The following is a 14,214-nucleotide window of genomic DNA, read 5'->3' as shown; positions in this document are numbered from 1 at the left end:
TCCAATGGACTTGAGAAGTCCATGTACCTACGACTTATCCTGTTCATTTTAAATAAGGCCGACCGCATAGGCACTGGTAGTATACCAGTTACTAACACACTGAAATACAGATTGGCAAATAGCTGATGCCCTAAATTCTTGGGGTTCCCTGTCCTCCCACTTTTCCCTTCCCTTCCATCAGAACCACCCTCTCTCACACCTCTCACAATCCAGAAACTCAAAGGTTAATTGCTCAGTATGTGGGGGGCCAGGATCTGTTCTGACTCGTGGGTGCCCATGCTATACAGGTTGTCATGTACGTCACCTTTGGTTATAAGTCATTTCAATCTACTCGTGAAAGCAGTTTGCCCCAAGGCTCTCTGCTTATCATATTTAGTTAGAACAATACAAGTTTTGTTTTGTTTTAATAAAAAAATCATATTATGGCACTGTCCTAAGAATTTTATAAACTTTAGCTCATTTCATCCTTATTATAATCCTATAGATTGGTAATATTATATTCTCCCGTTTTATAGATGTGGAAATTGAGGCACAGAAAGGTTAAGTAACTTAACTTCAAGGTCACCCAGCTAATAAGTGGAAGAGCCAAATTTCTCAGCCAGTCTGGCTATCTGTTGCTCTCAACCATAGGAAATACACCAGGAAATAATAAGGTAGGATTTCTTTTTTCTTTGCCAAACTTAGATTCACAAAGTAGACACCAGCACTCTTCTGTACCATTTCCCTCCACCAAATTTACACATGGGAAAACAGGCCCAGAGAGAGAAAGAGAGCTTCCCAAGGCCATAGAGTCAGCTGGGGACAGAGCTAAAAGCAGAGTGCTGCCCCGCGACCCCCTCCTGATCTCCTCTCAGATCCTTCACGTCCAATGATATGTGCCCTCAGATGAGTTTGGGAAGCATGGCAGTTTTCAGCCATGTCCACAAGTTCTTTATTATTCCTCCCTTCAAGAGGTGGAGTCTCATTATCCCCCCTTGAGTGTGGGTTGGACTGCGAGCCTCACTTCTAATGAATGAAATAAAACAGAAGTGACGGGAGAGTAGGTCATAAAAGGTACTGCACTGTCCTCTCTCTCTCGGATTGATCAGTCTGAGGGAAGACAGCTGCCACGTGTCATCCTGAGAAAGTTACTTCGCTTCTCTACCTCCGTATTCCACATTCATAAAGTACATGTGTGTGGGGGGAGGATGTGTGGGGAGGGGGCGGATCGAACTTACTACCAATGACTGCTGTGAGAATTAAGTGAGTTAATTCATGTACCTGGCAATATTAAGTGATATATATCAAGAACACTGGGGACAACCATATAAATTGATCACTGTCCAAGGGCCCCCACCTTAGAAGTCAAATAGATGCTCACCAGTCCATGTCCTTTGGCCTAAGATTACTCACCAAGAGGTGGCACTGTTTTCTAATTTGTACCAGGGACATGTATGAGCCAACAACTGTCCTGATATAGTGTTTGTTGTCAGCATAAGGGTGTTAAGTGTCTAGCAAATGTGACATTGGCATTATCATGAGGCTTTGGGCTGACATTAACTGAGCTGATGCCAGCTGTGTTACAACTGTATTTGTCAGCCTTACAGAGTTCTCTAGAATAATCTCAGTGCGATATCTGTATCCAGAGCTTTGCTATGAACATGCAGATACTATAATAATAATAATAATAATAGAATTAAATGTTAAAAAATTGACAACATGAAAAGTTTTAAATCATGCGTGGCCACAGTGTATATTGCTTAGGTGTACATATGGATATGGTTCACATGTAGAGGAATGCATAGGAATGATAAAGACCACATTTTGAATAATGGTTACCTGGGTAGGAGGGAACAGGATTAGGAAAGCATATACAGAAGCCTTCAGCTCTATTTATAATTTATTAAGCTTAATGGCGGATACACAAGTGTTTATTATTCTTTAATCTTAAGTATTTAAAATAATTTATAATCAATACTATTGGAAGAGACCATTTTTCTATGTCAGAGCTAATTTTCCTTTTTTTTAAAAATTAATTAATTAAAAAAATTTTTTCAGAGCTAATTTTTTATTTCTCTCTTCATTAGTCTCTGTTAAATATTAAATCAGTATATTGTTTTGGATCCAGAGAATCAAGCAATCATTCATTCAACAAACAATCTTTCATTCGACAAGCAATCATTCATTCAACAAGTATTTACTGTTGGATGATAAACTGTTCAAAGGGCAAAGAACTTTATATGAACATTATAACACTTATAATAACCTGTTTGGTTAGTTGACTACTTCCCTTCTCTCTATGAGGGCAGGATCTCTCTTTTATTCATAATTATGATTTCTGCTACATAATAGATGTTCATAAATGTTAAACTGAATAAAACATAAACATAACTGTTTTTATCCTTATAGAGTTTTCAATATACTAAGGGTGAGAAAAGATATAGGACAATGCAGGTCATGATAAATGTCATAAAATTTGAGCAACATTCTATGGGAATTCATTCATACATTTTTTTCACTTGACAACTATTTATTAGGCATTTACCTGGCACTGGGCATATAACTGTAAACAAGAGAGACACGGTCATCAGTTTTTACGTGGCCACTTCTCACCACCTTCATTACCACCTCACTGGTCTATGCCACCGACATCTTTTACTTAGATTATTGCAGTAAATCAATGCCATAATCCTAACTGGTCTCCCTAATTCCACTTTGCTCCCCTCCCGTAAAATCTCAACTGTATACAGAGAGATCTTTTTAAAACCCAAGTTAGAGCTCATCACTGCTCTGCCCTAAAACCTCCAATGGCTTCTCATCTGTGGGAGATTGCAGAAATGGCCACAATTCTTTAAATTCCTCCTATCAAGAAGTGAAGTCTATTTCTCAACCCACTGAATCTGGGCTGGCCTTGTGACAGTCTTTGTCCAGTAGAATGCGGCAGAAGAAACACTGTGAATTTTGAGCCTAGGCCTCAGCAGAATGCTTCTGCTCTTACGCTTGGAATTCTGCAGCTGCCAAGTAAACAGCTGCCAAGGCAAGCCTGTTGGGGCATGAGAGATTGCGTGGAGCAGAACCCTCTCAGGCGAGGCCACCTTAGACAAGCCAGTAGTCAGCCAACCTACCAGGTGGCTGAGGACACATGATGGAGCCCAGCTAAGATCAGCCTAGCCCAGCCTCTACCAGAAGTTTCCAGATGACCCGCAGACTCATGAGCTAAATAAATAGTTGTTGTTTTAAGCCATCGAGGTTCGCTGTGGGTTGTTATGCAGTGGAAGCTAATTGATTCAACTCCTTATTCTGAGAAAAAGTCAAGTTCTAACTGTATTTCCAGTACTTAGAACATCGCCTAGTACATGGTAAGTGCTCAACGAACATGTTGAATAAAATTCGTCAATGCAGTTAACATTCTAATGAGGGAAACAGGAAAACAGTGAGTAAATAAACTAGTCAAATAGTTATAAAATTTGATAGCTGCTATGAAGTAAATGAATAGTGGCTGAGGTAGAGCATCACAGAGTACGAGTGGGAAGGTGGCTCCTCCAGGCACTCCCCATTTCTTTTGAAACAAAAGCCGAAATCCTTATAGGGGCCTCCAAGGCCCTACCTGATACGCTGCTGACTTCATCTGCCATGCACTGCCTCGCTGCTCCAGCTCTCCTGGCCTCCCCGCTGTCCCTTTATCACACGGAGCACACTCCCACATCGAGTCCTTGATGGAATGTTCTTCCTCCAGACGTACACACCACTCGCTTCCTTCCTTCCTTTGGGTCCTGCTCAGATGTCCCCCTTTCAGTAAGACATTCATAACCACCCTGTAGAAATAGCAACTCACTGATCCTCTGATTTCCCTATTCCCTTTATTTTTCTTTATTTTTCTCCATAGAAATTGTTACCATCTGATGCATTATATACTAACTTATTTGTTTGCTGTCTGCCTCCCCCACTCAGATACAATTTACCCTTAGGACAGTATTGTCTTAGGGCAGAAATTCAGCTAGTGGATACAAAATCTGTTAAGGGGCATGCTTCCTGTCAATCCCAAAACTAAACGAGGTAAGCATTTGTCTTGGAGCCTTACTAGGAATAAGGCAAGGCCTTTTTAAAAAGCCAAAATGGCCAGGTGAGTGTTGGTTTGCTCACTGAGAACGCTACAAATGTGCTCATGGCAAGGCTAGTAATGTTACGAGGCTGGTAACACAAGTAGTAGCCATTTGTAGCATCTTTTACGATCTGCTAGGGGCATTTTAATCCATGCTATAATTTGCTTCTCGAAACAGCCCTGAGGGGTGGGCGGGGCATCTTTTATCACCCTCCATTTACAGACCGAGATAGTGAGGAGCATAGAACTCAAGTGAGCTGCCCAAAGCCACAGACGGTACTAAGTGGTTAAACCAGATTTTAAATCCTGGGTGGTATGACTGTAAATGCAGTGCTCATTTTTCTTTCTTTCTTTCTTTCTTTCTTTCTTTCTTTCTTTCTTTCTTTCTTTCTTTCTTTCTTTCACTGTTTCTCCATTTTGGGCTCTAACCTTGTGACCTTCTTGAATCAAGATTCAAAGCCAATCTTGAGCTCTCAAAAGACCCTCAACATGAGGCATCTTTTCTCTAAAGGGAGCACCTTGCCAAGAAGCATAGCTTATGTAAACTTCTAGAACATCAGTTCTAGAGCCTCTCCAGTGGCTTGGGATGACCACAGCCTCTTCTGTTTGATAGTCAGGAAAGAACCTGGGGTCCCCTGGGGTGACTTCATCCCCAGCCCACCCCAAGGCTAGATGGACTGCTAGGGTAGTGATAAGGTCTCATGTAAGAAAGAGTGAGTAGCTGCTTTCAGGCAAAAACCAGAAAGAAATCCCAGTCTCATTGCTTTATTTTGGTTAAAAATCAAGTCGGGTGACAATGGAAACTCTTCCCTTGCTCTCCTCTCCTTTCTGCCCGTGTTGACAGTAGACCAACTTGCTAATTCTGGCTGGGGTTTTTCCCTCCCTGGCCTGTTTTTCTCTTTTATCTTCATCAATTGAAGAAAGCTGTTCTGCCTTTCAAACTGTCGGAAGGTATCTGGGGTTTTGTGTATTTTTTTTTCTTTCTTTCACATAATTCTGTGGGTCTTTTCCAGATATGTATTTTATCTCAAATTAACTTCTAACTTAAGTTTCCGCCCATGTGACTTCCAGCGTGAGTTACCAGAAACCACAAGAGAGAGAGAGAGCGCGAGAGCCCCAAAGCCAGCGACATGTCCCTGTGGGGAGCAGTGCTTCTGCACCCCAGCGTGAAGAGGACGCAGGGGTCAGAGGTGGCTGAAGGGAGCACAGAGGAGGGACCTGCCAAGGGCAGTGGGCTGGTAGCCTGGGAGCAGTCAGGAAGGGAGGCCAGCTGGTGACAAGACAGCCCAGAGGCATCTGGGGTTGGGTGGAGAGTTCAGAAGATTGCAGCCATGCCTCACAGCTCCGACAGCAGCGACTCCAGCTTCAGCCGCTCTCCTCCCCCTGGCAAACAGGTAGAGTCCCCTTTCCCTACCTCCTACCTTCTGATTCTCCTGGGAGGGGGGTTAAGAAGAGAGACGGGCCTCCTTGTCCTGCCCTGGGAACTGAGGAGCGAGGAAGTGGCTTGTGGCATGAGCACTCAGACGTAAGACATGGTATTTGCAATCAAGCTGAGCATATTGGCAGAGACTGTCATCTTTTAGCTCATTCTGCCAAAGCCTCTTTTCCTCTTTGTTCCTTGGTGGTGCCCATTGCCTCCACCTCACCTGGATTCCCACTCCATGAAGCTTTCTAGGAAGCTAAGAGGAGAATGAGCATCAGAGAACTCTGGTCTGTCAGAGGAAAGGCTCTGCCTTTCTCCAAGGCAGTAGAAAAGGGAGAGGAGGAGCATTAAAATGGACTGCTGGCAGGCAGTCCTAAGGGCTAGAGCTGTAGTTTCCCAGGAGACAGCCATCAGGGCAAGCGAGAAAGGGGGTCTGGGAAAGAAAAGGAGGGGGAGAAAAAGGCAAGTTAGGAGGGAGAACCTGGGTAGCACAGAAGGATCTATCTTACCTACCGGGTCACTGTTTCTGTTGCTAGCACGGCCAGCAGAGAGGGATGCTGAAGCAGTGACCAACACCCTTTCCCCCTGTGGCTTCTGGACAGGAAGGAGGAAACAAATCAGGAGGTGATTTTGGAGACTTGGAAACATTCATTAGTAGCTCAGCTCAGGACTGGGGAAACCGGAGAGATTGAGATAGAAATTCTGGGAGCATTTGGAGTCCAGATTGTGACTTCCAAGTTAAAAGTTCAGCTTGAGGGTGGCCAAAAAATCGGGCACCCTGCCAGCCTAACAGCTTCTGGGGCTTTTTCTTCACCACATACCTTGACATCCCTCTCTAGAGAAAGGCTTCTTTCTCATCTGATACATCAAGGAGTTAAAATTTCTTCTCCAACTTTGAGTTTTAAAAACCTCATTCTTTCCTAAGCACAGATATCCAAGAGGGCTTTCAAAATGCTGCAGCCAAAATAGAATATATAAACATGTATAATATAGCATTGGTCATAAATAGCTGACATAAGAGCAGCCAGTTGGAGGAAGTCCTAGCGGGAACCTCTAGAGGGCAAGCAATCCAGTCCTCTGCTCAAGATGGTATCAGAAGGGCTCTGACTACCTGGAAGTCTGTATTCTTCTTAGGAAGGAAATTACTCATGGCTTCCATGGTAATCTGGTTCCCATCCCCCTTAGAGGAAGAGCATTTCCTTCCTATCTAACCCAATGCCTTCCCACTGCAATGCCTGGAAGTGTTGGGCACGTTAGTGAGACGTGTGCTTGGTGTGCACAGAATCTTGCCCCAGGGACTGTGCACCTCTAGCCTGTGGGGATGTGAGAGGGAAGAGAGCAGGAAATGCAGAAGGGTTTCATTCAGACTCCGGCACTTATCCTGCAGCATCTGGGGGAAAGCTAGTGCTAAACTTTCTGCTCAATTAGAGTTCATGCCCACCTGTGGGCTGTACTTAGAGAACACCAGAGGTCCTCTTGTCCTCCTAAGCATCCATCCGTTACCTGCCATGGCCAGGTAACCATCACCATTAAAACTTTTCTTGGCCTCTAGTTTGTATTAGGCATTGTGCTCAGGGCCATGAGGGAATGTCAAGGTCACTGAGAAGAATGAAGGGAACATGGGAAAGAAGAGACAGATCTGGGGTAGGGACCTCTGCCCAGGAATGCAGCAGAAGGCTTGTGGGGTACAAGCCAGTGAGGTTAGGGGAGGGGGTGCTTGGAAAGACACCAGTCTTAGTTTGTGGGTAAGTTCTTTGATAAGCCACATATAAAATTGAAATAATAACATCAACTTTACAGAATTTGGGAAATAAATAAGAGCAACTCTGAAAAAGCACTGTATAGAAGCTGGCACATAGTAGGTGCTCAACAAAGTTTTGAAAAAAAAAATAGCAAGAAGGTTCTAGGACAAAAAGTGAGAGAGTAAGGGTGGAGTGGCCCTGAAGAGGAGGAGAGGTGATAAAACATGCTTCATCGCCTTAACCATTTTTTCCAAATACAGCTCTGCTGAGGCCTCAAGGTCTTTGCCCTCTTCCTGTAACTTTTGGTCAAAAAGTTATAGAGACCTAAGGGAGTGTAACAGACTGTGGGTTCAGCCTTTTGGTAAGTAGGGGGTGGATGGGCAAATGAAAAGATGAGGAAATGGAAGGATGGACGGATGGACGGATGGACGGATGGACACCAAACACCGTGAGAGCCTGCTTTAGCTCAGAAGAGAGGAGCAGCTGAGCCTAATTCTCATCACCTCTGCCTCCCAGGACTCATCCGATGATGTGAGGAAGGTTCAGAGAAGGGAGAAAAATCGCATTGCTGCCCAGAAGAGCCGACAGAGGCAGACACAGAAAGCCGACACCCTGCACTTGGTGAGTGTTCAGACATTTCTTCATCCTCTTGAGTTTTAGGCTTTGCCCCTACCATCGATGGGTGCTTGGACCATAGCTTTGAATCTGCCAGTGTGGGGATGTGGATGTGGCTGTTGGGGAAGGAAGTGGAGGAGTGAGGGCTGTAGGGTGAGTTGGGGAAGGAGGCTCCCCTATGAGTGAATTGAGAAGATTCTGGCAGAGGATGAGCCAGAAGGCTGAAAGAGTCTTCCTGACTCCTGAGAGGGGTGAATGAGTTGAGTATGGGAAACTCAAAGGCTGAATGGAAGGCAGAAGCACCTGCTCAGAGATGGGGTAGCCAGAGAGAACTCCATCCCTCACGAGCCTAGAGAGTAGAAAGCAAGACTGTCTTTGGGAAGAATTTAGAAAGTGTGAAGGACTTTGGGGGGAGCCCAATATGCCGCAGTGCTAGATCTCATACAGCCCCATCCCTCCAGAAGCCAACCTGGGCCACAGAGTGCTGTACCTTACTCCTCTTTTCTGCACATCGTTAAGGTTTTATTTTGAATTTTTTAAATATTTAATGATATCCTAATGTATCTGTGGAAATGTGGTTTCAAGTGTACTTATCTGGGATGGTCACCACACTGGTTGAGTTATCTCCAATCACAAACTTTCTAGAGAAGCCTTGACCCCTGACTTGAGCAGGGGCCCTGTGCAAAGGCTGAAGTGCACTTCCAATGGCAGCCCAAGGCCCTAGTTGGCGTTTCTAAATTCTGGCTGTGCGCTTCATCAGGCGATGCTCTTTGTCTCCCATATCTTACCACCTTACCATCACCTCTCTCATCACTTTGCCTTTTAATTTGGTTCTTGTTCAACCAGCTCTTACTTCACTGGCTCCTTCCGCTTCCATCCCCTCATCTCTTCTAGCAACTGCCTTTCTGTCCTGCTTCCTGAACCATTCTCAAACCTCCAGCATCCTAGCAATTCATTTCAATGGTAAAAAGAGCAATTGGCATCCAAAATGAATATGCTTATGTTTATTTGAAGGATTAGCATGAAAAACAGCCAGTTAAAATAGCTGTTTTAATCTCATCAAGAAATGTCTATATGGTATCAGATGGGTACTAGACTCATCGGGGTGATCACTTCATAAGGTATATAAATGTCTAATCACTATACTATACACCCGAAACTAATATAAAGTTGTTTGTCAACTGCAATTTAAAAGTAAATTTACAAAAAATTAAAAGTAGGATGTCATTTTAGAAAAAAGATGCTTCTTTTTTGTAAGGAAGCAGAGAGCAGGCTACACCAACATCTCTGATTGGATGTTTGTGTTTTATTTGAAAGATATTCAACATATCTTCCATTACATACTAAATAGTTTTAAGTTCATAAGTATTTGTTGAATTGAACAACAGTGAATGACCAGCAAGTCTGTTCTTCTCTTTGATAACTGTGATCGGCAGTCTAAATGTTAAGCTGTTGGTGGCTTTGCTACTTACATGTTCTCCATGATTTCATTATGGCTTACTGTCTCATAATACTCCGGTTTACTATTTTAAGCTTGAAAATCTATGATCGCTCACTTTGTCTCTATCAGAGTCTTATTTTAATTCAATATTCTTTAGAGCAAGCCAATGGACAAAGAAATACAAATTAGAAAGGATAAAACCTTCCTTTTTTGTGCAGGTAGACAATGTTGTGAGACTGGAAAACCACTATAAGCTTTTAAGTTTGTAATTCTTTTTTTATGTGGAAACTTAGTATAGCTCAGCAGCTCTGCAGTCAGAACAACAGGGTTTGAATCCCAACTCTCCTGCTTGCTGTCTGTGTGACAGACCTTAGGGACATTCTTAACCTCCCTTAGACTTGGTTTCTGTATCTATAAAATGGGAAATTACCGTAATTACATTATAGAATAGTCCATATAAAGATATCAGCACAATGCCTGGCACGAAACAAATATTTTGAAATTTTAAGTATAATAAGAGTACTATTAATAATAGTTATGATTATAAGAAACAAAATAAATAATCACAAATAAAATTTCATATATATATATTTATATCTCACAGAATCTTGGGGCTGAAAGATTTCTTAAAGGCTGGAATGTTCAGACACACTTTTGATGCTCTAGACTCCTCTCCTACACTCTGCCACCTTGAAAATTGTCCCCGACTTACTCCTGGTCACTTCTGGTGACAGAGAGCTTTCTCCTTCCTAACATGAACAAATGAGTTGTCCCTATCTTGAGCTGCACTCCTGTCTCTCTGCACATTTAGCCCACTGGTCTTCATTCAACCCCTTGGGTACATGTCAGTGACGGGGATATGTATGTTTCTTTGCTGTGGCAGGTTTTCAACTCTGACTCAGTTGTATCCCTCTATAAGACAAGAGTTAGAACCAAAAGATTTAGTCCATCTGGTTATACTAGTCATGACTAGAGTGGGATAATCTCTGGGGCTTGGAGTCCATGGAGCCCCCGGTCCTGTAGTCACCGCCTCCACACCTACACCCCCAGCCTCAGTCTCTGGAATGTTCCCATCTTCCTCACTCCTGGACACAAACTCTTCCCTACTCCTTTCTTTTCAGCACCACATGGTTCATCTTCACTTTTTGCCCAGGGACGAGATCACATCAGAGTTTACACAGCAAGCCTGGGGATTGCAGCCAATGCAACTTGCGTTTCCCGACTTTAGGGAGAAGCTTTTGGCAGCAACATATCAATCTGCCGCCATCAAACAGAGGGTTTGGCTGTGGTCTGAAATGTTCATTTCCTCTCAGACAGTAATCACCTATCTTCTCTATCCATTAGCCCCTCAATTATGTTTGTGATTCAGGTAGAAAATCTTCTGGTTTACCACCAACATTCTTAGGGTTGAGTGCTTGCTTTGTTCTTGACTCCTTTTCATGCTCAGCTCCACATGCTGAGGTTCTGGAACCATTCCCCAGTCCTCAGACATAGCTCTAGGACTCATCTACCAAATACGCTAATGACCAGGGTTTAGCAGCTACCGAGAGTGCAATATGAAAGCAGGACCACGTTTGTATTAGTGTGCTAGCCTCGTACAAGCTGCCATAATGTTGTTTTCTCAATTTCAACTTTATCGCTATTATCTCTCTTAAAATACCAAAAGAATTATCGTGTTTCTCCAGTGAGATTGTGGATACTTACTATTTCACATTTTTCATATCTATCCTATAAGTAGTTTGCACCAAACACCGTATACTGATTGCTTTTAAAATAGCAGAGTGGGGAAAGACCTTTTTTCAATGATTGTGTTTAATCTCATGCCAGTGTTACAACATCCTGGCATTGACTATCCCTCACATAAGCTAATTCAAGTGCTTCTTTTCATAATATCAACAGAGTCCACATTCTGTTTTACTTCTCTTTTTGGGGGGTGTCTCACACAGTACACATCACACTTAGTTCTTTTCCCACAGACAACTGTAGAGCCTGTTAGGCATAGTAAAAGCATTACTTAAAAAGGAGAAAGGAGTATCTTGACTAGTTCATCTTCAAACAAATCAGTAAGTAATAGATGGATCCAAGACAATCATCTGAAAAAGTACTAAAAATAATAAGAGAATCCAGTAGGCTTTCAGAGTTAACACAAAAAGTAATAACTTTCCTATATGTAAACCATAACCAAGGAGAAAATTTATGAACCTTGAGATAATCGTGCTAAGCAAAATGAGCCAGACAGAAAAAGTTGAAAATCACATGATATCACTTATATGTAAGATATAAACCTAAAAGCAACAAATGAACAGTACAAACAGAGACTCACAGACATGGACAATAGACTAGTGATTACTAGAGGGCGTGGGGAGGGGGGAGGTAGGTGGAGGGAAAGGGGTCAAATATGTGGTGACATTAAAGGATTAAAAATAAATTAATTAATTAAAAAAAGAATATTTAATAGAAGGGAAGATTTCATTTATAATACCAGCAATGGCAAATGGAAGGAATAAATTTAACAAAAAAATACGTAAGGTTTAATTTTTTAAATCTTTAAAATTATTTTAAGTGACTTAAAAAACATTCAACTAAATAGAAAGGTATACCTAATATAAAGACAGCAATTTTATTAAATTAATCTAGAATTTAATTTAATGTGATCCCAATAAAAACCCAATAGAACTTTCTGGGATTTGGGGGAGAACTAGATTAGCTATTCTAAGTTCCCAGTGAAAAAGAACCATGTGAGAATTTCCAGAAAAATTCTAAAGAAGGAGAGTAACGAGAGAAAATTATGTGAACAAGATATTAAAGTAAATTACAAATACAGAAATAAAAACAATATGGAGAAGACAAAACACTGGATAGAATAGAATACAGAAAGAGACCCAAAAGCAAAATCAAATTTAAGTACCAAATACATGTCAATATGTCAATCCCTAAGACATAAGTTCAAATGCAAAATGACTAGGATGGCATTTCAGTGAGTGAAAGCTGAATTATTCAATAAACAGAGTTGGGACAACTGGCTAGCCATTCGGGGGGGAAAAAAGCTAGCTTCTTTATTTCTTATATAACACACAGATTAAATGTAAAAAAAGAAAAAGAAAACTAAAGAATTTTGGGGGGAAAATGAACATTAAAAAATTTATCTTGGAATGGAGTCTTTTCCAGATAAAATAAAAAACCTTGAAACTATAAAAAGTTTATACATTACCTTTATACATAAAAAGTGAAGTTTTCTATGCAGCTCAAAATACTATATGCAAGATCAAAGACAAATGACAGATTGGGGAAAAATATCTGCAACACATATGACCAAAAAAGGGCATATTTTTTTTAACACATGAGAGCTCTTATTAGTAAGAAAATAATTATAAAAACCCAAAGAAAAATGAATGGTGATTTGGAATAGGCTTTTTTTTTTTTTTTTACAAAAAGAGAGAAGAAATAAATAGCAAATAAACGTGGAAAAGATGAAATGAGGATTAAGGCAACATGAGAGTCCCCAGCCAGATTGGCAAAGACGAAAATATTGCTAACACACGACGTTGCTAAGGCAGTGGAGAAGCACACCACACAGTACCATTAGGGGTATAAGTCAGTACAACTCCAGGAGAGGGCAATTTGACCATGTCCATCCAATTTATAAGTATACATACCCTGTAACTTGACAATTTTACATCTAGGAATCTATTTACAAACATATCCGCAGATTACACAATTGTGTAGATGTAAAGATAATCATTGACATATTGCTTGTCACAGCAAAGACTGAAAACAAGCTAAATATCCATCACTAAGAGACTAATTAAACTATAGTTTGCTCCTTCAGTGAAATATTGTGGAGTTGTTAAAATAATGGGTTATATCTGAATGTGTTAATCTGAAAAGATTCTCAAACTTCTATACTCTTAAGTGAAAAAGGTGTGACTATAGTGCATAGTTTCCTCTCATAGTTGTTTTTAATAAAAACAAAAAATGTATATGTGCATGTGTGTATAAACTTAAAATTTTTCAAATGGGTTTCCCACAAAACTGTTAATGGTATTTATTTCCGAAAAGTAAAATGGAAGGTCTAAAGCGAGAGAGAGATACTTTGCATTTTTAACCCTTTTTATATAGTTTGGCTGTTTTTATCACCTGTTTTCATTTTTATAATATAGATATTTAAATTGTCAACATCAATCATTACTACATATGCGTTAGAATGATTTCCTTTCTAATTTCGATTTTAAACATTGAATAGTCTTCCGCTATGACATTTTATCTTTTGAACATCCTATACAAATATCACAGTCCTTTGGGAGAACCAGCTGTCAGTTGGGATTTGTAATGAGGAATTCTAGGTGCTACTAGACTAGAATTCCTCAGCACTAGGCAAGCCATATAAGGATGGCAAATCGGTTTCATTTGTGTGGCCGTTCTGGTTGATCGTAGTGGTTCTCTGGCACCTTGTAGTAGAAAGGATTCTGAGTCAATGTCCCAATCCCAGGTCAATGGGAAAGAGAGTTGAAATTAATTGAGAAACTTTGTTCAGATAAAGGTAAAAGTAGAGGAGATGGTAGGCCTACAGTAATATGAGCCAGAGCTATGCTTTTGGCAAGTCAAATCTGGCCTCCGGGATGACACTGCAATTAAGGTAGAGTAACAGGGCCAAATCTGAAAGCTAGCACTTTAGGCCCTCACTTAGGTGGGGGTGGGACAGGTGCTTGCCTGGGGCTGGCTCCTGAAGGAGTCTCATGCTAATTTAATAGAAGAGAAGAGCTTACAGGTTCCAGAGCTTATCTCTAATGCCATATATAGCAAGCATCAGGAGTGCAGATTATGCATGAAATGAAGTTTTAAGCTGATGCTGTAAGAAATAGATATTTAGAATTGGAGGAAAATTGAGTTAATGAAGGAAAAGGAGCTCAGC

General features: G+C 41.1%; 1 protein-coding gene across 1 annotated transcript in view; it reads left to right on the top strand.

Moving 5' to 3' along the window:
- The first annotated feature begins 5,171 nt into the window (after positions 1-5,171).
- The window catches only part of BATF (basic leucine zipper ATF-like transcription factor), a 21,646-nt gene continuing 12,603 nt past the window's right edge, over positions 5,172-14,214 (top strand). The window contains exons 1-2 of the mRNA XM_011370839.1: positions 5,172-5,475; positions 7,763-7,867. Coding sequence (XP_011369141.1) covers positions 5,413-5,475; positions 7,763-7,867 — 168 coding nt within the window. The 5' untranslated portion in view covers positions 5,172-5,412. The remainder of the gene's footprint in view (positions 5,476-7,762; positions 7,868-14,214) is intronic.

Source organism: Pteropus vampyrus, unplaced genomic scaffold (genome assembly GCF_000151845.1).
Source record: "Pteropus vampyrus isolate Shadow unplaced genomic scaffold, Pvam_2.0 Scaffold177, whole genome shotgun sequence".
In the NCBI taxonomy this organism is placed as follows: Eukaryota; Metazoa; Chordata; class Mammalia; order Chiroptera; family Pteropodidae; genus Pteropus; species Pteropus vampyrus.
Note: the sequence above shows the minus strand (reverse complement) of the source record. Positions and strands in the feature narration are given on the sequence as shown.